Source organism: Nothobranchius furzeri, chromosome 2 (genome assembly GCF_043380555.1).
Source record: "Nothobranchius furzeri strain GRZ-AD chromosome 2, NfurGRZ-RIMD1, whole genome shotgun sequence".
NCBI lineage: Eukaryota > Metazoa > Chordata > Actinopteri > Cyprinodontiformes > Nothobranchiidae > Nothobranchius > Nothobranchius furzeri.
In genome coordinates, this window is record NC_091742.1 from 90,980,591 (window position 1) to 91,002,110 (window position 21,520).

Here is a 21,520-nt window from a genome sequence, read left to right on the forward strand (position 1 = left end):
ATTTAGCCGAAAGGAAAACTTAAACAGACACACAAGAGTCCACACAGGACATAAAGAACTTATATTACTACAAGATCACTAAATGAGATCCTTGTAGTTTTTACATCCTAGATGTCAGTCTTGTACTTCTGGTGGCAGTTCTTTACTCTTGATCAGGGCCACCTACAACCCACCAGCCAAGCCAACTTTATTTATATAACACCTCACAACAGTCCAAAACTGACCAAAGTGCTTCACAGAATTGAAACACATTAAAACAATGCACAACATAAAAATTAAAAACTGGAACTAAAAGACTCATTTTGAGTTAAAAGCCAAAGTGTAAAAATAGGTTTTCAAAAGAGATTTAAAGCCAGACAGACAAAATGCTGACCTAATATACAAAGGCAGTGCATTCCAGAGCCTAGGAGCTGCTACAGAAAAAGCCCTGTCACCTCTGAGTTTACGTCTCGTTCTTGAGACTTCCTGGAGCAGCCTGTCAGCCGACCTCAGAGGAGAATGAAAAACCAATAGCTCAGAGAGGTAATCTGGAGCAAGGCCATGCAGAAATTTAAAAGCCCGTAAAAGTACCTTGTACTGGATTCTAAAATGAACAGGCAGCCAGTGCAGTGTACCCAAGACAGGAGTAACATGCTCCATCTTTCTCTTCCCAGTGAGCAAACATGCAACTGCATTCTGCACCAACTGAAGACGTGAAAGGTTTGACTGAGTAACGCCAACGTACAAGGAATTACAATTATCAAGCCTCGATGCAATAAAAGCATGAATTACTGTTTCAAAATCCTTTTTTGACAGCATATTCCTAACCTTGGCGATCCTTCTTAGCTGATAAAAATTTGATTCAGTCACTGCACTGATCTGCCTGTCCAAACCACAGCTACCGGCCACTTGTTTCTTCCCTGCTAGCCACATATTGTAGTGTAGGAACGGGCAATATGGCCTAAAATCAAGAGAAATGGTACCTCCTTTCCCCCACTCTAATGCATGGAAAAATTAAAAAGTTGGCAACCATGTAGACAAATATGAAGTTATTAATACTTGTTTGCGGCACTCTTCAAACGTCGCTCAAGTTTATCGTTTTTGTTCCCTACTACGTCCTTTCGGTCTTGGGATCCAAGGTAATTTTTTTCATGGGGCCCAAAATCCCTGGTGGAGCCCCTGACCATCACTGTCGTACATGAATTAAAAGTTTTGCAGACATGTTTGTTTCTGTTTAGCTACTGCATGCTTATGCAGTCCGAAGGATACTAGGGACAAGCGACTCTGCACACAGTGTGCCTGTGGCAAAAGATGAGTGACTGGTATGATTGGCAGTGAAAGGCATTGATCAGAATTTGCTGATCACATATTTGTCACAAAGATTGGCCAATAATGATCAATGGCCGGTTGATAGTGGGTGGTTTCGCTCAGATTATTTATCTAATCTGATTGCGGTAACAAGACTGGTCTGGATAGCTAAAACTGTACTTGGGAATTTTTTGTGGTATTTAAGTGGTTTAATGTATGTCTGTTTTTATTGCTTTGTTTATATTGGTGTACAGCACTTTGTTTGTCCTTTTGGACGTATGAAAGCACTGTATTAATAAAGTTGATTTGATTTGATCAGAACATCCCTACTTTTCACACGTCTTGCGAATTGAGACAGTGAAAAATGTCTGAAAATATGGCCTCCTACAGTAAACATTTTACCATCTTACCGGCTGTGATACCAGATTTCCTGTCTTCTAAATGTGCTTGTGCCAGGTCCTCCTTTGTTCTGTTAATTCTACTAGGTACTAAACTATCTGTGAATAAGCATGACTGTATCACGTTATTATGTTATCTTCTGTTAATGTTGGTGGTTTGTCTTCAGTTACATACAGAAATGGTTCTTTGGTGGTGTCAGCAATGAAAAACGTTTGGAAAGACACCAAGCAGGTGGTGTCTTTATTAAATACATTCATAGATATTTCCGGTTTGCTCATGGATTCCCAAAAGAACAAAACAATGAATGCAAGTCAACGGGGCTAAAAGAGCTATGTTGTACTGCAATTTAAATGAAAACTAATTATGGCTGTTTCGACCACACCAGTCACGTACTTTGAGATTTGTCAGCTTGTAAATGTTCGTAATTAGTGTGACTACAAGCCAGACATTGGCACGTTGCATATATGACATCACCACAGAATCTCTAGCATAGCTGCTGCTTACCGCATGGCCGGATTTATGGTGGTTTCTACTTCCTGAAGGAAGGATTTCAAGTTTGCTGAGCCTACAGCCATTTTCCCTCTGTTTTTGTCCGTGTCTGGTTCAATAAGGTCACTATCGTGAAGCACATTTGTAGTCCTGGACTTATTTTCACCCAAAACCTAAATATCTTTTCTCTCCATTCGAAAATAAGCACTTTCTTGGTATCAAAATGTGTGGTTAAAATTCACAGACATCATATGTGAAATCCATGGCACGTATCAAGCGAAATTAGAAAATAGCGTTTTTAGCCCCATTGACTTGCATTCGTTTGTTCGTTCTTCCGGAGGACCCATGGTCCGGAAGTAGATGGGCGTCAGTTAGGTTCCCTATTATGTTTTAATCAATAAAACTACAAAATATAGGCTGTTACAAGATCCTCAAATTTAGAGTTTAATTTAAAATAAGTAGACCTCCTAAAAACCGAGAAGACCAAAGGCAGAAGATCTTCCAGTGAAATAGTCAGACAACAGCATCACTGCTGTTCATGAAATAATCAATTGGAAGATTCCCATTTAGGTTTGGTGAAACGCTTTCAGCCAAACAACCCAATTTGCTTTTAAACCTATTGTGTGTCTGTACAACAAGCTCTAAAAGTTCAAAAACCAATGAAGTGGCCTTACTGCAAAATACAGAAGTACAATCTCCTGAGTTTCGATAACTTTATAAACTTCTCTGTTGTAAAACGGACATTCAAATGTCTAAATGGCCTTGTCCCAGAGCTGGTGAGCAGACTGATTGTAAAAGCCAACAGCACAGGAGTTACAACCAGAGGAGTAGCCAACGGAAACCGTAAACCACCAAATTACAAAACATCATTTGTTCAATTCTCATTCTCATTTAGAGGACCTCCGAGGTCCTCTAATTAATAAGCAGATTGGTGACATGCTAAAAAAAGTCTTTTATTTTTTGCAAACTTTTTTCTTAAAAAGAAAATTTGAACACAAAGGACTGAGTTACTTGCCAAATGTAAGTGCTGCCATGACCAGCCATGAAAATAGTTCAGCACAAATATAATTAGCTTTAAAGAAATGTGCTCATATTGTTGAAATTATTTAAAATAGTTGTTTAAATAAATGTACAGCTATTTGGAAACAAGGTATTTTTGTGTTTGTTGGGGGTGGGGGTGGAGGGGTGCCACAGCCTGAGCTTGCCTAGGGTGCCACATGGTCTAGGACCGCCCCTGCTCATGGTCTTCTAAACTCTCAACATGTGCCCAGATGTTGGACTGAAGAAGAGCTACAGTAGCAAGCCCGCACAGCTGGATGGAATCATCTCCGACCTAGATGCTTCCTGCACTTGTGGACCAACCTGGATGTGATTTTAAAATGTTGCTTCTCATGAGGAAAGATGGAGATCTGGGCTGTCCTGTCATCCACTGAAGCTACATGCTGGACTGCGGGAGACTCGTTGTCTTTTGCTCTCTCTGTTCCCATAGCAACTGAATGCGGATTTCTTTTCCATTGGAGGAAATCGTCCTAACTCTAACCCATGGTGCTCTGCAGATAATAATACATGTTTGATGTCATTATACTGAATACATATTATAGTATAAAATAGTATAATATTCAGTATATTGTATGTGGAACATGTATTACAATTAGCATTAACTTATTTTATTTTTTTGGCCTGTCAGTGCTCAGTGAGTGAAAACAAACAAGAGAATCACCCTCTGGTGGCCACATCAAACTTTACATAAAACCAAATCAGCACCTTCTTCAAACCTTTGTTTTTGCTTCTCATGGCTGCCTGAATGTAAAACTAAACAAATAACATAGACGTTTCTCCCACATTCTTTACAGAAAACACTCGCCTGAAAGTCGTTTTCAATTTGGTTTATAGGTCATAAAGTGAAGAGAAAAATTAAACTGGTCAGATTTAGATGATGGAACATCATAAAGAAAATTTATTTTTTACCTGTCTGTCAGGACTTTTGAAGAAACCGTTTATTATTGAAAAAATATAACAAATGTAAAAAAAAAAAGTTTAAGTAACGGTTTTCAGTCAGAAATTGAACACACAGGTGTGTTTTATTCTATTCCAGCAGGTGGCGGTAGTGCACCTTTACGCTGGTCACCGACCACCGGAAAAAGCAGAAACCGGAAGCTGCTAGCAGAGCTAGCTTGTTGTTGTTCTGGTGTGTGAGGAGAATATTTGAGGCTCTGCAGTAAAAATGTCTTCACTTCAGTCTCTGGGAGAGTTGATCAGCTAAAGCGACTAACTGCTGCTGCTGCAGAAATCTTCTCACCAGGCTGTGGAAACTTTCTTCTCCTCCTCAACAACTTGGTGGAGTTCTTTCCAGAACCAGAGAAGATATTCTGCGGTCTTCGTGACAATCGGAGCTCCAGAATCAGGTTGTGGGTGAGAAAAGCTTTTCTCTAGACTTCCTGCCCTCTGGATCTGCTGCTGTTCCTTTGGCCTCTCTGAGAAACGCGCTCGTTTTGCTGCTTTCATCAGATTGAAGAGGTTCCCTCTATCAGACTCGCTCATCTGAGTTGGTCATGATGCAGGATCGCTGCTCGCTCTCTGATCCATCCTGCTCACACTCTCCGACGGAAAAGCCCCGAATCTGAATGTGACTCTGGAGGAAAAAGCGGTTAGCTCTACTCCGTGAACTCAGGTGACCAAAGGTCCTCTTTTCCAGACTGGATCTGTCCTCAGCTGATCAGAACCAAAGCGTTGGATCTTTAATCTCCTGCGTTGTTCTGAAGCAGCATCTTAATCAGCTCTCCTGCTTTGTTTCTATTGCAGCTGTTAGCTAAACACGGCTAAAGAAAACCTGCTACCACTTCAGGATCTGGGACTGATTCATCGTGTGTTCTTCACCACCTGGACCTGGACAGCATGGACACAGGTAGGTGTGTGTGTGTGTGTGTGTGTGTGTGTGTGTGTGTGTGTGTGTGTGTGTGTGTGTGTGTGTGTGTGTGTGTGTGTGTGTTTAAGTGACGGTATGTGTTTTTCCTGGTGATAGGGGCCAGTAGATACCTAAATCGTTGCAGGCAAGCAGTATTTTCGTGTTGGAGTGAGACCTTACCAACGGATGCCCATTAGGGTCAAAAAGCCATGGGGAGTGCAAACTTTAGCAATCAGACTCCCTTTCATCACTGGCAACAAGTGAAGAGGTAACTGTGTAAAACAGCAACATTTAAGAATGACGAAAGCTTTGTAATCGTTTGTTACTAATCAGTAAATGCATTTTGTCCTCACGGGCTCCCGTAAAAGGAAACATGCATCTAGTATGGCGTCGCCCAGAGACTTAGACCTGCTCCCATGTATTTTAGACCTGATTTTAGTGGTTATATATTAAGAGGCCGCCAATATTTGTTAACAACTGGGCATCTTTTCATTCACTTTTTGTAGCTTTTCTGTTTACGTGGAATTTAAAGGGGCGACGGTGGCACAGGAGTCAAGTGCTTGCACAGTAACGGAAGGTTGCTGGTTCGAGCCCCTCTCAGTTCGTCACTGTTGTTGTGTCCTTGGGCAAGACACTTAACCCCCCGCCTGTTGGTGGTATTCGGAGGGTCCAGTGGCGCCTGTGCTCGGCAGCCTCACCTCTGTTAGTGCGCTCCAGGGCTGCTGTGGCTACATTGTAGCTCGTCCCCACCAGCGTGTGATTGTGTGTTGTAAAGTGCCTTGGGGGGTTCCAGGACTCTAGAAAGGTGCTATATCAAATACAGGCCACTTACCATTTATTTACCATTTAAAATTCTGAATAATTAATAGGGATGTCCCGTTCCAATAACGAAAGTAATTTGATATCGGCCCAAAAACATTGTAACTGATTATATCGGACTGCATCAAACGTCTCCGATATAGGCGGTCCGTTAAGGTTTGCATTTTTACAACCAATGGTAAAAACAATTGCCATTATTTTCACACTTGCTTTTATTGGCTCTTGTTCTCTGATTTAGTAACATCATTTGATCAAGCCTTTCATACATGCCACACTACGAAACAGGTAAAAGTGTGTATGACTTGTGCTGATACCGTATCGGATTGACATCGGTATGGGTCAATACTGAAGGCAGCAATATCGTATCGGAAGTGAAAAAGTTGTATCGGGACACCCCTAATAATTAATGAGCTTCAGAGCTGGCTCCAGAGAAAGTCCTCAGCCTGGGCTCACGTTAATAGATGTTGATCCATTTTGACCTCTGAACCGTAGTTTTGGCTGTGGGTGGTACATAGGCAGTATGGGTACCAGGCCCTTTGATACGGGCTGTTGGGTCCCTATATGACCAGAGTCAGAGCCTGGTCTGGACGCTGTGGAGTTAAGCCTCTGACTGAAGCTATTTTTCTCCATCCCACTGCTGTGAGGAGGCACACACACACACACACACACACACACACACACACAGGTGCTGCCTAAAACAGCAAAGCAGGATGAAAAATCAGAGTCTCGAAAAGCAAGACTGCTCAGGCTGCTTTTGTTTAATAATGGAGACACTGCAGACTTCTCCACACTCCTTTGCCCCGCCCATGTGCTCGGAGATGCGCTCATGACATCACAGACCACCCATGTGCTCGGAGATGCGCTCGTGACATCACAGACCACCCATGTGCTCGGAGATGCGCTCATGACATCACAGACCACCCATGTGCTCAATCACGTCCGCATTCCTAAGCTAGTGTGGAACGAACACGGCCGGGCTGTGGTGGTCGGGGTGCAGTGGAGTGGAGCCGATGCCAGTGTGTAAGTGGCAATTGAGAGGATCCAGTTTATGCGGTTTTGGCATCTGATCCTTCCTGGACGCCTCCCTGGTGAGGTTTCTCAGGCACATCCAACTGGGAGGAGACCCAAAAAAAAAAAGACTCACGACACGCTGGAGAAACTACTTTTTTCGTATAGACAGGAAACACCTTAGGATTCCGCTGGAAGCGCTGGCCCAACTGGCTGTAGAGAGGGAAGTCTGGGCCTCTCTGCTTAGGCTGCTCCCCCCGCAACCCCACCCAATATAATATGATAATGGAGGGAGGGAGGGATACTGAAATCAACACACTTTTGCTCCATGTTCTGATTTTTCCAGTTTGATTTTGTATTTGTGAACATAAAGTATAATTAGCATCAAGTGTTTCTGTGTTTCCTACAGATGTTCAACAGGTGGTGCTGGTTAAAGAAGAAGCTCCTGAAGAACAGAGTGCTGGTGTGGACCAACAGGACCCAGAATGTCTTCTCATAAAGGAGGAACAGGAGGAGCTCTGGACCAGTCTGAAGGGAGAGCATCTCTGTTTGAAGGAGGAGACTGAAGCTGTCGGGTTTCCTGTTACTGCTGTTTCTATAAAGAGTGAGGATGATGAAGAGAAACCTCTGGTCTCACAGCTTCATCAGCAACAAATAGAAGACAAAGATGTTCCAACCAGCAGCTCAGCTGACCAGATGACAGCAGAAACTGGTGGAGGAGCAGGAACTAGCAGGAACCCAGATCTGAACCCTCATGAACAAACATCTGATTCTTCAGAGACTGAAGTTAGTGGAGATGGTGATGATGATGATGGCCCTGGGTTTGAAACTGTAGACGGAGATGATGACTGGAACGAGAGCAGGTCTTCTGAGTCAGATGTCAACAGATCCTTTAGCTGCCCCGAGTGTGGTAAACAGTTTCTCCACAAGTGGTCTCTCCAGAAACATGTGAGAGTGAAAGGTCATTCAGCTGTAAGGTCTTCAGGCTCTTTGGTTAATAAGAAATGTGTTAGAGTGAAGCAACATGTAGACTCGTGCAGGAAAGTCCAGAAAGAACAAAAATCATTTAGTTGTGACGACTGTGGAAAAATGCTTGGAACCAAATCTCATTTAGCCGACCACATGAGAGTCCACACAGGACAGAAGCCTTTTGTCTGTGAATTCTGTGAGAAAAGATTTAGCCGAAAGACAAATTTAAACTTGCATAGGAAAGACCACACAGGACAGAAGCCTTTCGTCTGTGAGCTCTGTGGACAAAAATTTAGCCTAAAGGCAATTTTTAACAGACACATGAGAGTCCACACGGGACAGAAGCCTTTTGCTTGTGAACTCTGTGGACACAGATTTAGCCAAGACACCCATTTAAAAACACACATGGGTGTCCACACAGGACAGAAACCTTTTGCATGTGAGCTCTGTGGACAAAGATTTAGCCATAAGGGAAGTGTAGACAGACACATGAGAGTCCACACAGGACAGAAACCCTTTTCTTGTGAGCTCTGTGGACAACAGTTTAGCCAACAGTCAACTTTAACCAAACACATCGTTGTCCACACAGGACACAGGCCTTTTTCTTGTGAACTATGTGGACAAAGATTTAGCCTAAAGACAGGTTTAAACAGTCACATGAAGGTTCACATGGGAAGCAAACCGTTTGCTTGTGAGCTCTGTGGACGAGCATTTAGCAGGAAGACACATTTAAATGGCCACATGAAAGTCCACTTGAGACACAAAGAACTTGTTGAACCACAAGAATACCAAAAGTGATTTCTTGCCTTTGAACCACATGCTGTTGTTCCAAAATTGTAAAATTTCACTAAATTCCCATTTCCACCAAGAGGCGGCAAAGTATTTTTGGTTTACCCTGGGTAATCATTTAACTACGAGAGTACTAAAAGGGGATCCTTGTCGTTTTCACATCTTGTGTGCCAGTTTATGGTAAAAAATAAGTGACTCACCCGACCCAGCTGGGTAACAAACACCACTCCAGACAGGAGGAAGGTGACCAGTGTGCCAAGAGGAAGCCCCGGTGAAAATCAAAGGAGGGTGTAATCATGCCTGCAAATTAGGGCTGGGCAATAAATCGAAAATGTATCTTTATCAACATTTCTGACTCCTATCCAGATAATTATTTCCATGTCAATAAATCTGATGAAAAAAAAAGAAGAGATGTGTGTAGGTTGGCAAAATTCATGTCCCTTTAAGAAGCGGTACCACCTTGAGCCACATAAAAATGTCACTCAACGTAACATGCGACAGCCCCATCTAGTGGACAACTTTTGTTTCTGCGCATACCTGTAGTCATCGTCCATTTATCGTTATCGAGGTGAAATCCTCAACATATCTTGATATTGATTTTAGGCCATATCACCCTGCCCTACTGCAAACTTGTAGCTTTTCGATGAAAATCACACTTTTTGAAGTTGAAAGTGGAGTTCACGTGAATCTTGTAGTTCTGAAGAGTTTCTGTTTAGGGTGGGGGGGGGGGGGGGGGGGTCTTCTGTTGGGTTTCAGCCTCTTTATGAGAATCAACCAGAGAAAGGATAGGAGGTGCCTCTTTTTCACAATGTTTGTTTTAGTGTGTTAGTCTCGCGTTGTCATTTGACCAATCATAATCGAAGAGAAGGCACGCTGCAGACAACGAGGCAGAGTGGCACCCTCAGTAAGTACGAGTGCTGTCGCTTTACATCTTGCAGCGGTTGTGAGCTTAAAGTTGGTCAAATCGAACAGAATCACCACTAAATAACGTGGTTTTCTGTCAAGGACTTGAGTACATTTATAGATATTTCCCAGAGGCTCGTCATGTTTGTTACGTCCCCTCTGGCGTCTAGGAGCAGGTGAGGGGAGAACACAGTAAAATAAAAATAAAGAAATATAAAAAGGGAATGTATCCTAGGGATGGTGTCAGTTGGGATGTTAAGGGAGAGAATGATAGGTTTAAAAAGGTTTATTTGCAAAAGGTTGGATAAAAGGTTTTCAATACTAAACTCCCTCTGCTAAAAATAGGGAGCAGCCAAACAACTACCAACTTAAAGCTCTCTCTCTCTGGTTTTAAACCAAGTGGGTAACAACTCCTAACTGAACTAATCAGCAACAAAATGGGGTTTCTAAGATTAAACCATTTCCATATGGACAAAGACAGAACCACAACTATCTAACTAGAAATCTCCTTTAACTAAAAATCCTCAAAGGCAAACAACTAAAGCCAGACTAAACTGAGGATTTGGAGATTCACAAGAGAAACACAAAACAGGGGCACAAGGGCACAAAATATCATTAGCAACTGGGGCACTAAACAAAACCCTCAGGAATAGAGAGCACAGTTTAGGGAAATACAAAACAGAGTAGCTCAGAGAGAGTTTTAACATCAAGTCTCTGTCACTGTGTCTCCATGACTGAAGACCAAGGGAGGCTTAAAAAAGACTTCAGGGGCAGCCATCACTCTGCTGGTCTCTGGTGGTGAACGGTAGCACTGCGGGTCTTGAGGCCTGCAGCAGGGTGCCACCAGGTGTACAGCAGGGCGGAAACCTCTGGGTTCGTCTCAATGTTATTTTTTCCTTTTTGGAAGTTGAGTTCGGAGTAAACACCACCAGTATTTAACCTCATTCAAACCTAATGTTACTAATATAAATACTTTTTCTGGTAAGAGATGGCCACCAGGATGCTACAGCCTTACTCGTTTAAAATAAATCCCAAAGAATCGGTCTGGGCTACCCTAAGATTAAAGGACGCTTAAGAAGCAACAAGCGATCTTTGCCACTTAGTAGTGTTTTATTAAATCATTCAAGCAAACAGCTGAGATAAAGCTGCATTTACCTGCAGCTGCAGCTCTTTCTAAACATTTAATCACAACCAGGCCCCCACAATCCTGGGAGTTTTATGAAGCTGACACAGAAGTGGCAACGATTGCAGTTCCACTCTCATCCACTAGGGGCGGGCAGCAGAAGTGAGCAAACCCTCATTGACTTCCAAGTTAAAAATGCCAATTTCACAGCAGAAATGAACATGTTTACAGTCTGGTTCCTTTATTTAGTTATTTATTTGTTTAGGTTTAACAGATCTAGTTTACCAGCATGACAACTCTGGGGTGGAGCAACAGAGCCATGTGACTTCAGAGCTGGGGCGTTTAAGGAACACCTGGACATTTGTCTTTAGTATAAGCTGTGAACGTGTATTCTCCAAGTTTTAGTCTGGTAACTCCAGGTTTGTGGTGACATTTATTATCTTTTCAATACTTTCAAATAACATTTCAGTGGTTTGTGGCCAGAAATATGCATATCTACGCTTGCAACAGAATAAATATATGTACAAATAAAAAAAGGTGAACTTTACAGTGGTCCTCAATCTTGGTATGAAAAATGTGGAGCTTCACAAAAAGCAGAGAGCCCAACCACAAGCCCACCTGGTGTCATCACACCTGCAGCTCAGGAAACAAGGACCAGGCAGGACTAAACCCAGTTAGCCAACTAAAGGAATCTGATCAGATCTAAATCTGGATTACAAAAACCACAAATAGACTTCAGGTTATTGTGTTTTACATGGTTCTTTGCTTTTTTTTATCTGTCCATCTTTAGCTCATGTATAATAATTTAAATTCCATCTATGGGTGGGCAAATCATGTCATTCACAATATTATCAGTCTTTTTTTATTTTATTTATCACGTTGAGCTAATTTAATGATGTAATTTCATCCACTACACAATTCATGTGGATCATCGGCACAAAGTCTTAAAAGTTATCAAAGCAGTCATCTCAGGAAGTTTGGCCTCTCCTGGCTTTCGTACCTGTAACCTGGTTACGCGGGGGAGGGGCTCTGCACCTAAAGGGCTAAATCACACCGGTGAAGCGGTGGGTTTAGACGTTAGGACGGCCGACTTTCCTGAGACGTGGAGGGAGTTGTGAGCGAGCCTGTGGCAGACGAAGGCGGAAAAAAGGCAGAAAAAGCTTTCGGGCTGAAGCCCCCTCGTAGTCGGCTGGTCACGCGGCTGCACCGCAGAAAGGCCTCAGCCTGGTCCTCGGTCTCACGGTAATTAATGTTCGGCCATTTTGACTCTGATCTTTAGTTGTGTCCTCACTACTATCTAACAGCAGTTACTTTTATCAGTAAGTACACTTATACTTCTGTACTTTTCGCTGGTTGAATGGAGGAAATGCCGTAATTTAACTGCTTAGTCCAACGTGTTAGTGGGGCTGCGTAAGAACCTTGAGCGGGTGCCCAGCTTCTCCCGTCTCCTGCCCCGTAACAGTTGCGAGGGAAGGCGGCTGGCAGTTCCCGTTTCCCGGTGCAAATTCTGCGACCCATCACCATTTGAGACCCCCAGGGGGCAGTGTTGCGTTTTGTTGCGTCTGTACATCCTGAACTGGCATAAAAGAAGAAGGTGCTACGTTAAAACCGTGAACTACGTAAGCTTTAAGGAAGTTGTGCGGCACGGACCGTGGACATTAAAAAGAGCGTTTGTTAATGTTTATTGCAAACAAACGACAATAAATGCAGCGAAGCAGGGCTTTGACAAGAAATGTTTGCTAACGTTAAACATTGATTTTAAAACGAGGTCCGTTCAGAACGTCCATTTATTGAAATAAATTGTTGTGATCCACATCCTCATTGAATTTATTAGAAACCACTGCAGATTATCTGGTTGCTACGGTTTTTTTTCCTGTCACCCCAATGCCACTCGTATGTACTATTGGAGATAAAAGGGAAATAAAATGACACAAACATCACGAAACGCCTTTTGTTGTTCTCTTTAGTGAAAACTAAAGACATCTGCATTATTACTGAGATGCAGATGGCCACATTCTGTGATAGCCACTATCATATTGTGTGATGTTACTGTAACTTCAGTTATAATGACTTTTACATCAATCAATACTTTATTAATCCCAGAGGGAAATTAGAGTTTCAGTACATACAATTCAGAGATCAGACATACATGGGCAAGACACATGACAAGAATTGGTGACTGTGGTCATTCGCAACCCTGAGTCACGCTACCTTAATAGAGATAAGAGGGTTTACATGAGGATTGGTTCAGGTGGAGGGAAAAAAAGGCACTTCAGAGTTACCCTCCACCGGGAGGGCAGCTTTGCTCTGCAAAAAACACCTCAACAAATATGCACAGACTTCAGACATAACACAGCAATATGAGACTCCAATAGGAGGGGGGGGGGGGGGGGTGGATGCTGCTTCCCCCAGTGAGAGCAGCCATCTGGCTACTGTACAGTCACAGGTGGGAAGGAGATCTTGGGAGAAGCAAAGACTACATTGACTCCTACAGATTGATGACCTCGCCAGGCTGAAGTCCACCAATCCGGGGGGGGGGGGGGGGGGGGGTCAGGTTTTCGCAGCATCTGTCTGCATTCCTTCGTGGGGGGTTTTAGTTGCTTGCAGCTCAAGGCTACCAGGGCATCAGATTCAGATAACAAGATTTTGGGTCAGGCTGAGATAATTTTCTCTCTGCCTTCAGTCTTTAAACTGATCATTTCCAGTCCTTCAGTGAAGCCAATTTTGGGTTTTTAAACCTGTCCATACCGTCCGGTGACCCTCTTCGAGATGACATCCATTTTGCGCACTAATACCAGTGTCGGTACAAGATCTGCTCGGGTACAAGATCGGCTCGGGGTCCTTCGACTGCCGATGACGTCAAAGTAGTTGATTGGCTGAACATGAACCTTACAGAATTACGTAATCGCGTGACGTTGTTATCACGTTACGTTGGTCCAGGCAAATCTTTCTGTTGGAAAGATGGACAAATTTTACAAAGAAATCCATCATTACCTCTTTGAAAATACACTTTTAGCATAGATCCGCATGTATATTAGGGCTGAACGATTAACTGCATGTGCAATTAAATTGCGATGTGACAAAGAGATTTTCTAATCACAAAGGCTGCAATTTGGCAGCGAGTGGTTAGCGCAATGCTAATATACGTGGAAAAACCCATACGAATGCTAATGCTAATATCACTGATTACATTATTACAAATTATGAATTAGAAACGTGCCAAATGATTACATTTGGAGTCTAATAGAAAGTAAAACTACCATCAATCAAATAAGTACAGACAGGTATTTTAGTAAAGCCAGAAAATTTTTAATTCCAGAGTTTTGGCTAGCAGCTATGAGCGTAACTGAACTACACATGGATAAGACGTCAAAAACTCTAAACAAAAAATACTTCAATAAACGGGACACACTTCTTTCCTGCAAATACAATTTCACAGGTGTTGCTAATACCTATGATCCTTCAAGGGATGTGCTCAAAGAGGAGTTCAACATTATGAATACAATATAGTGTTTTATTTTACAAATACCATTATAAACACAAACTTACGTCTTAAGAAACATTATTTTAATAATGAAACTGCTAAATTCTTTCCAACAGTATAGATGTGTACTGTATTTTGTCCGAGTGGGTTTGCCGTCATCGGCAGTCAAAGGACCCCGAGCCGATCTTGCACCCGAGCAGATCTTGTACCGACACCGGTATCGCAGCTAGAACATTGTCCAGCTTACGATTCACCTCAAGTAACGTCCCAGTCTGAGAAGTCTACGGACGGTGCTATCCGTGGGTGCGGGTCGCCCTCCAATCGCTCCCGTCTTCCCAAATTTCCAGAAAACCAGATATCCTCCCACTCCAATCAGGACAAATCCAGTGATCATCAGGCCAAATATCCTCACGTCTTCGATGTCCTCAATGGACAGCTGGCAGAGGCATATGATCTTCCACTCCTTTCAGGAATCCAGCATATATCCCACCGGGTGTGTCCCCTGTGGACATGTGGGAGCCCCTTGCTCCGTTCTCATTGATGAAAAAATCTTATCGATCGCATTGAATGACCAGTTTATCAAATCCATGGTTAGTAAAAATAGTTTTTAAGAAGAAATGCAGAGAAGCGCTCTGTGGGCAGACAGGACAAAGAGCCTTGGGAAACAAAGATAAGGGAGCGAACGAGGGAAGCGTCTGTACTCCTCGAGTGCCTGATCACACAAACTGTTTATTGAATTATCACATTGTTGCTTGTTTAACTAGCTCTATTGTGATGAATTAAACTAGCACCCCACTGTTAAAAGCTTGTTTTAATTTCAAGCATGTTTAAGTATTTATGGACATAAACAAAAACAGGAAATATACACATTGAGAGTCATTCAAAGGCACATTCTTCTGGAAGCTCCTGATCCTGACGACACCAGCAGAGACCAGCTGCAGACACCAGAGGATCACCTACGACCAAGACAGCAGCTGGTATCCGTAAATAATGAAATCAGGGCAGTTTTAGTGGGCTGTTTGGGATTGTGTAACATACATGAACACATTACAGAATAATTTTCTCACGGGGTATTTTTATAACTTTCTGCAGCAGACTGTTACTTAAGCCCAGGGCTCCTGGAAAGCTGCTATCCAGCACGTTTCAGTGGTTTTCCTGCTTTAACAGGTTAGATTAGCTGTTAAGCAGCTCAGCTATTTGTTGCTGATTAAAACCAGGTGTGTTGAAGCAGATAAACCTCTAAAACATGCTGAATACTAGCTCTAGGGCCGTGGAGCCAAACCCTGCAGCTAATCTAATGCTATGGCTAACAGCTACTTACCATTCAGAGCTGGTTCTGTTGGGTCGGTTCCGGTAGTTTCAGGCAGCTCACAAGCTCAAAACAATAAGGCTCAGGTCTGCTTGTCTCCTCCAAATACACTTGGTTCCTTTCTTCTCGAGTGTCTGGGTAAGGAGGGGCAGAAACGTCCTCCACTTCTAATGACTGCTCAGATTGAAGGGAGCTAGCTTGTTACCCATCGTCTTTGTCACTGCCGCGGCTCAGCCCTCTCGGTCCGCCAGGCAGCGTCTACTAATGTTGCAGTTTTTAAAATTGATACGTGGGTGGAGTAAGACTCTGAGGCACGCTTGACCCGCTCTTTAAAACCCCATATCTGTCTGCCTCTACCCTGAGGGAGACTACAGGAACAATGCAACTCTTTTAGTTGACACTGCTTCAATTTTGAGTTGCTCAAATGCATTTTTCTCACTAATAGACTGAACAAAAATATAAACGCAACACTTTGGTCATGATGCAGGATCGCTGCTCGCTCTCTGATCCATCCTGCTCACACTCTCCGACGGAAAAGCCCCGAATCTGAATGTGACTCTGGAGGAAAAAATGGTTAGCTCTACTCCGTGAACTCTGGTGAGCAAAGGTCCTCTTTTCCAGACTGGATCTGTCCTCAGCTGATCAGAACCAACGCGTTGGATCTTTAATCTCCTGCGTTGTTCTGAAGCAGCATCTTAATCAGCTCTCCTGCTTTGTTTCTATTGCAGCTGTTAGCTAAACACGGCTAAAGAAAACCTGCTACCACTTCAGGATCTGGGACTGATTCATCGTGTGTTCTTCACCACCTGGACCTGGACAGCATGGACACAGGTGTGTGTGTGTGTGTGTGTGTGTGTGTGTGTGTGTGTGTGTGTGTGTGTGTGTGTTTAAGTGACGGTATGTGTTTTTCCTGGTGATAGGGGCCAGTAGATACCTAAATCGTTGCAGGCAAGCAGTATTTTCGTGTTGGAGTGAGACCTTACCAACGGATGCCCATTAGGGTCAAAAAGCCATGGGGAGTGCAAACTTTAGCAATCAGACTCCCTTTCATCACTGGCAACAAGTGAAGAGGTAATTGTGTAAAACAGCAACATTTAAGAATGACGAAAGCTTTGTAATCGTTTGTTACTAATCAGTAAATGCATTTTGTCCTCACGGGCTCCCGTAAAAGGAAACATGCATCTAATATGGCGTCGCCCAGAGACTTAGACCTGCTCCCATGTATTTTAGACCTGATTTTAGTGGTTATATATTAAGAGGCCGCCAATATTTGTTAACAACTGGGCATCATTTCATTCATTTTTTGTAGCTTTTCTGTTTACATGGAATTTAAAGGGGCGACGGTGGCACAGGAGTCAAGTGCTTGCACAGTAACGGAAGGTTGCTGGTTCGAGCTCCTCAGTTCGTCACTGTTGTTGTGTCCTTGGGCAAGACACTTACCTAGGGATGGGTACCTTTGACATTTGAATCGATCCGGTACTAATTCCCGGTACCTACGAGTCGATACCGGTACTTAACGGTACCAATTTTCGATACTTTTGAGTGTTTATTATTTTAATTCTCTTTTATAATTAAATATATATTTTTCTCAACATATAACCATATTTGATAAATATCACGATAAATAACATACAAGTTTGTATTTTAACATCGTCCTTGTAGTTTTATAAGCTGATAATTAAACTGAAGCAAACATCTTTACTGTGAACTAAATTTACTGTGCATCTTCATTCCTTTTGCCGTCCTTTTTCATTTGATTTTTCCTACTGGGAAGATAGAATTTCCGAGGAGAAAGCGAACGCACCATTAGCTGATAACAACGGTGGCAATGGAAGCTAACATATCAAGCTAACGTTATCTTAGTTTATTTAGCTGCTGGAGCAGATTAAAACAATGATGCCTCAAACTTAGATCGTTGTCACTGGTTTTACCTTCACCCAATCACCCGTCGCATTTAGTAAAGTAAAGCCAAACTTTAGAGCGCGTTCATGTTCTTCTAGTCGGAAATTCGGAGTTCCGAGGAGAAAGCGAACGCACCATTAGCGAAACGGAAGCTAACAAATCAAGGTAACGTTATCTTAAACATTTTATTTACCTACTGGAGCAGATTAAGATGAGGATGTCTCACTTAGATCGTTGTCTGTCGCTAGTTTCATCACCCATTTACCCATCACATTTAGTGAAGTGGACCCAAGCTTTAGCGTGCGTTCTTTCTACCATGCTTGCTCTGTTTACAACGGGCTCGCAGGGACCGGCGACATAACGCTCTTGCGCATGCGCAGCTGTCTTGGCAGTACCGAAACGAGGCACCGTTTGAAATGACGTGAATCGGTGTTCGGTCGGTACTATGGAATTCGGTCGGTACCTTAAAAAGTACCGAATTCGGTACTCATCCCTACACTTACCCCCCCCCCCCCCCCCCCCCCCGCCTGTTGGTGGTATTCGGAGGGTCCAGTGGCGCCTGTGCTCGGCAGCCTCACCGCTGTTAGTGCGCTCCAGGGCTGCTGTGGCTACATTGTAGCTCGTCCCCACCAGCGTGTGATTGTGTGTTGTAAAGTGCCTTGGGGGGTTCCAGGACTCTAGAAAGGTGCTATATCAAATACAGGCCACTTACCATTTATTTACCATTTAAAATTCTGAATAATTAATAGGGATGTCCCGTTCCGATAACGAAAGTAATTTGATATCGGCCCAAAAACATTGTAACTGATTATATCGGACTGCATCAAACGTCTTTGATATAGGCGGTCCGTTAAGGTTTGCATTTTTACAACCAATGGTAAAAACAATTGCCATTATTTTCACACTTGCTTTTATTGGTTCTTGTTCTCTGATTTAGTAACATCATTTGATCAAGCCTTTCATACATGCCACACTACGAAACAGGTAAAAGTGTGTATGACTTGTGCTGATACCGTATCGGATTGACATCGGTATGGGTCAATACTGAAGGCAGCAATATCGTATCGGAAGTGAAAAAGTTGTATCGGGACACCCCTAATAATTAATGAGCTTCAGAGCTGGCTCCAGAGAAAGGCCTCAGCCTGGGCTCACGTTAATAGATGTTGATCCATTTTGACCTCTGAACCGTAGTTTTGGCTGTGGGTGGTACATAGGCAGTATGGGTACCAGGCCCTTTGATACGGGCTGTTGGGTCCCTATATGACCAGAGTCAGAGCCTGGTCTGGACGCTGTGGAGTTAAGCCTCTGACTGAAGCTATTTTTCTCCATCCCACTGCTGTGAGGAGGCACACACACACACACACACACACACACACACACACACAAGCACGTGCTGCCTAAAACAGCAAAGCAGGATGAAAAATCAGAGTCTCGAAAAGCAAGACTGCTCAGGCTGCTTTTGTTTAATAATGGAGACACTGCAGACTTCTCCACACTCCTTTGCCCCGCCCATGTGCTCGGAGATGCGCTCATGACATCACAGACCACCCATGTGCTCGGAGATGCGCTCATGACATCACAGACCACCCATGTGCTCAATCACGTCCGCATTCCTAAGCTAGTGTGGAACGAACACGGCCGGGCTGTGGTGGTCGGGGTGCAGTGGAGTGGAGCCGATGCCAGTGTGTAAGTGGCAATTGAGAGGATCCAGTTTATGCGGTTTTGGCATCTGATCCTTCCTGGACGCCTCCCTGGTGAGGTTTCTCAGGCACATCCAACTGAGAGGAGACCCAAAAAAAAAGACTCACGACACGCTGGAGAAACTACTTTTTTCGTATAGACAGGAAACACCTTAGGATTCCGCTGGAAGCGCTGGCCCAACTGGCTGTAGAGAGGGAAGTCTGGGCCTCTCTGCTTAGGCTGCTCCCCCCGCAACCCCACCCAATATAATATGATAATGGAGGGAGGGATACTGAAATCAACACACTTTTGCTCCATGTTCTGATTTTTCCAGTTTGATTTTGCATTTGTGAACATAAAGTATAATTAGCATCAAGTGTTTCTGTGTTTCCTACAGATGTTCAACAGGTGGTGCTGGTTAAAGAAGAAGCTCCTGAAGAACAGAGTGTTGGTGTGGACCAACAGGACCCAGAATGTCTTCTCATAAAGGAGGAACAGGAGGAGCTCTGGACCAGTCTGGAGGGAGAGCATCTCTGTTTGAAGGAGGAGACTGAAGCTGTCGGGTTTCCTGTTACTGCTGTTTCTATAAAGAGTGAGGATGATGAAGAGAAACCTCTAGTCTCACAGCTTCATCAGCAACAAATAGAAGACAGAGATGTTCCAACCAGCAGCTCAGCTGACCAGATGGCAGCAGAAACTGGTGGAGGAGCAGGAACTAGCAGGAACCCAGATCTGAACCCTCATGAACAAACATCTGATTCTTCAGAGACTGAAGTTAGTGGAGATGGTGATGATGATGATGGCCCTGGGTTTGAAACTGTAGACGGAGATGATGACTGGAACGAGAGCAGGTCTTCTGAGTCAGATGTCAACAGATCCTTTAGCTGCCCCGAGTGTGGTAAACAGTTTCTCCACAAGGGGTCTCTCCAGAAACATGTGAGAGTGAAAGGTCATTCAGCTGTAAGGTCTTCAGGCTCTTTGGTTAATAAGAAATGTGTTAGAGTGAAGCAACATGTAGACTCGTGCAGGAAAGTCCAGAAAGAACAAAAATCATTTAGTTGTGACGACTGTGGAAAAATGCTTGGAACCAAATCTCATTTAGCCGACCACATGAGAGTCCACACAGGACAGAAGCCTTTTGTCTGTGAATTCTGTGAGAAAAGATTTAGCCGAAAGACAAATTTAAACTTGCATAGGAAAGACCACACAGGACAGAAGCCTTTCGTCTGTGAGCTCTGTGGACAAAAATTTAGCCTAAAGGCAATTTTTAACAGACACATGAGAGTCCACACGGGACAGAAGCCTTTTGCTTGTGAACTCTGTGGACACAGATTTAGCCAAGACACCCATTTAAAAACACACATGGGTGTCCACACAGGACAGAAACCTTTTGCATGTGAGCTCTGTGGACAAAGATTTAGCCATAAGGGAAGTGTAGACAGACACATGAGAGTCCACACAGGACAGAAACCCTTTTCTTGTGAGCTCTGTGGACAACAGTTTAGCCAACAGTCAACTTTAACCAAACACATCGTTGTCCACACAGGACACAGGCCTTTTTCTTGTGAACTATGTGGACAAAGATTTAGCCTAAAGACAGGTTTAAACAGTCACATGAAGGTTCACATGGGAAGCAAACCGTTTGCTTGTGAGCTCTGTGGACGAGCATTTAGCAGGAAGACACATTTAAATGGCCACATGAAAGTCCACTTGAGACACAAAGAACTTGTTGAACCACAAGAATACCAAAAGTGATTTCTTGCCTTTGAACCACATGCTGTTGTTCCCAAATTGTAAAATTTCACTAAATTCCCATTTCCACCAAGAGGCGGCAAAGTATTTTTGGTTTACCCTGGGTAATCCTTTAACTACGAGAGTACTAAAAGGGGATCCTTGTCGTTTTCACATCTTGTGTGTCAGTTTATGGTAAAAAATAAGTGACTCACCCGACCCAGCTGGGTAACAAACACCACTCCAGACAGGAGGAAGGTGACCAGTGTGCCAAGAGGAAGCCCCGGTGAAAATCAAAGGAGGGTGTAATCATGCCTGCAAATTAGGGCTGGGCAATAAATCGAAAATGTATCTTTATCAACATTTCTGACTCCTATCCAGATAATTATTTCCATGTCAATAAATCTGATGAAAAAAAAGAAGAGATGTGTGTAGGTTGGCAAAATTCATGTCCCTTTAAGAAGCGGTACCACCTTGAGTCACGTAAAAATGTCACTCAACGTAACATGCGACAGCCCCATCTAGTGGACAACTTTTGTTTCTGCGCATACCTGTAGTCATCGTCCATTTATCGTTATCGAGGTGAAATCCTCAACATATCTTGATATTGATTTTAGGCCATATCACCCTGCCCTACTGCAAACTTGTAGCTTTTCGATGAAAATCACACTTTTTGAAGTTGAAAGTGGAGTTCACGTGAATCTTGTAGTTCTGAAGAGTTTC

The 21,520-nt window shown here is 43.4% G+C and overlaps 3 protein-coding genes across 7 annotated transcripts in view; all 3 read left to right on the plus strand.

Annotated features, from left to right (window-relative positions):
* The window catches only part of LOC107376830 (endothelial zinc finger protein induced by tumor necrosis factor alpha), a 12,881-nt gene extending 10,565 nt beyond the window's left edge, over positions 1-2,316 (plus strand). For all 4 annotated transcript variants that reach the window (XM_054747311.2, XM_070548235.1, XM_015946135.3 and 1 more), the window contains one exon: positions 1-2,316. This exon is cut by the window's left edge and continues 1,723 nt beyond it. In XM_054747311.2, coding sequence (XP_054603286.2) covers positions 1-82 — 82 coding nt within the window. In that variant the 3' untranslated portion in view covers positions 83-2,316.
* The window catches only part of LOC129159920 (zinc finger protein OZF-like), a 10,852-nt gene extending 1,485 nt beyond the window's left edge, over positions 1-9,367 (plus strand). The window contains exons 2-5 of the mRNA XM_070548290.1: positions 4,271-4,587; positions 4,684-4,846; positions 4,978-5,080; positions 7,317-9,367. Coding sequence (XP_070404391.1) covers positions 5,071-5,080; positions 7,317-8,674 — 1,368 coding nt within the window. The 5' untranslated portion in view covers positions 4,271-4,587; positions 4,684-4,846; positions 4,978-5,070 and the 3' untranslated portion in view covers positions 8,675-9,367. The remainder of the gene's footprint in view (positions 1-4,270; positions 4,588-4,683; positions 4,847-4,977; positions 5,081-7,316) is intronic.
* Positions 9,368-9,399: 32 nt separating this feature from the next.
* On the plus strand, positions 9,400-21,506 carry LOC129159922 (zinc finger protein OZF-like). 2 transcript variants are annotated; one of them, XM_070548294.1, is made up of 4 exons: positions 9,400-11,933; positions 15,972-16,081; positions 16,213-16,315; positions 19,464-21,506. In XM_070548294.1, exons 3-4 carry the CDS (start codon positions 16,306-16,308, stop codon positions 20,819-20,821), a joined length of 1,368 nt encoding a protein of 455 aa, XP_070404395.1. In that variant the 5' UTR covers positions 9,400-11,933; positions 15,972-16,081; positions 16,213-16,305; the 3' UTR covers positions 20,822-21,506. The 2 variants fall into 2 exon arrangements, with proteins under 2 accessions (XP_070404395.1, XP_070404394.1); XM_070548293.1 differs by lacking the exon at positions 15,972-16,081.
* The last annotated feature ends 14 nt before the right edge of the window (positions 21,507-21,520 follow it).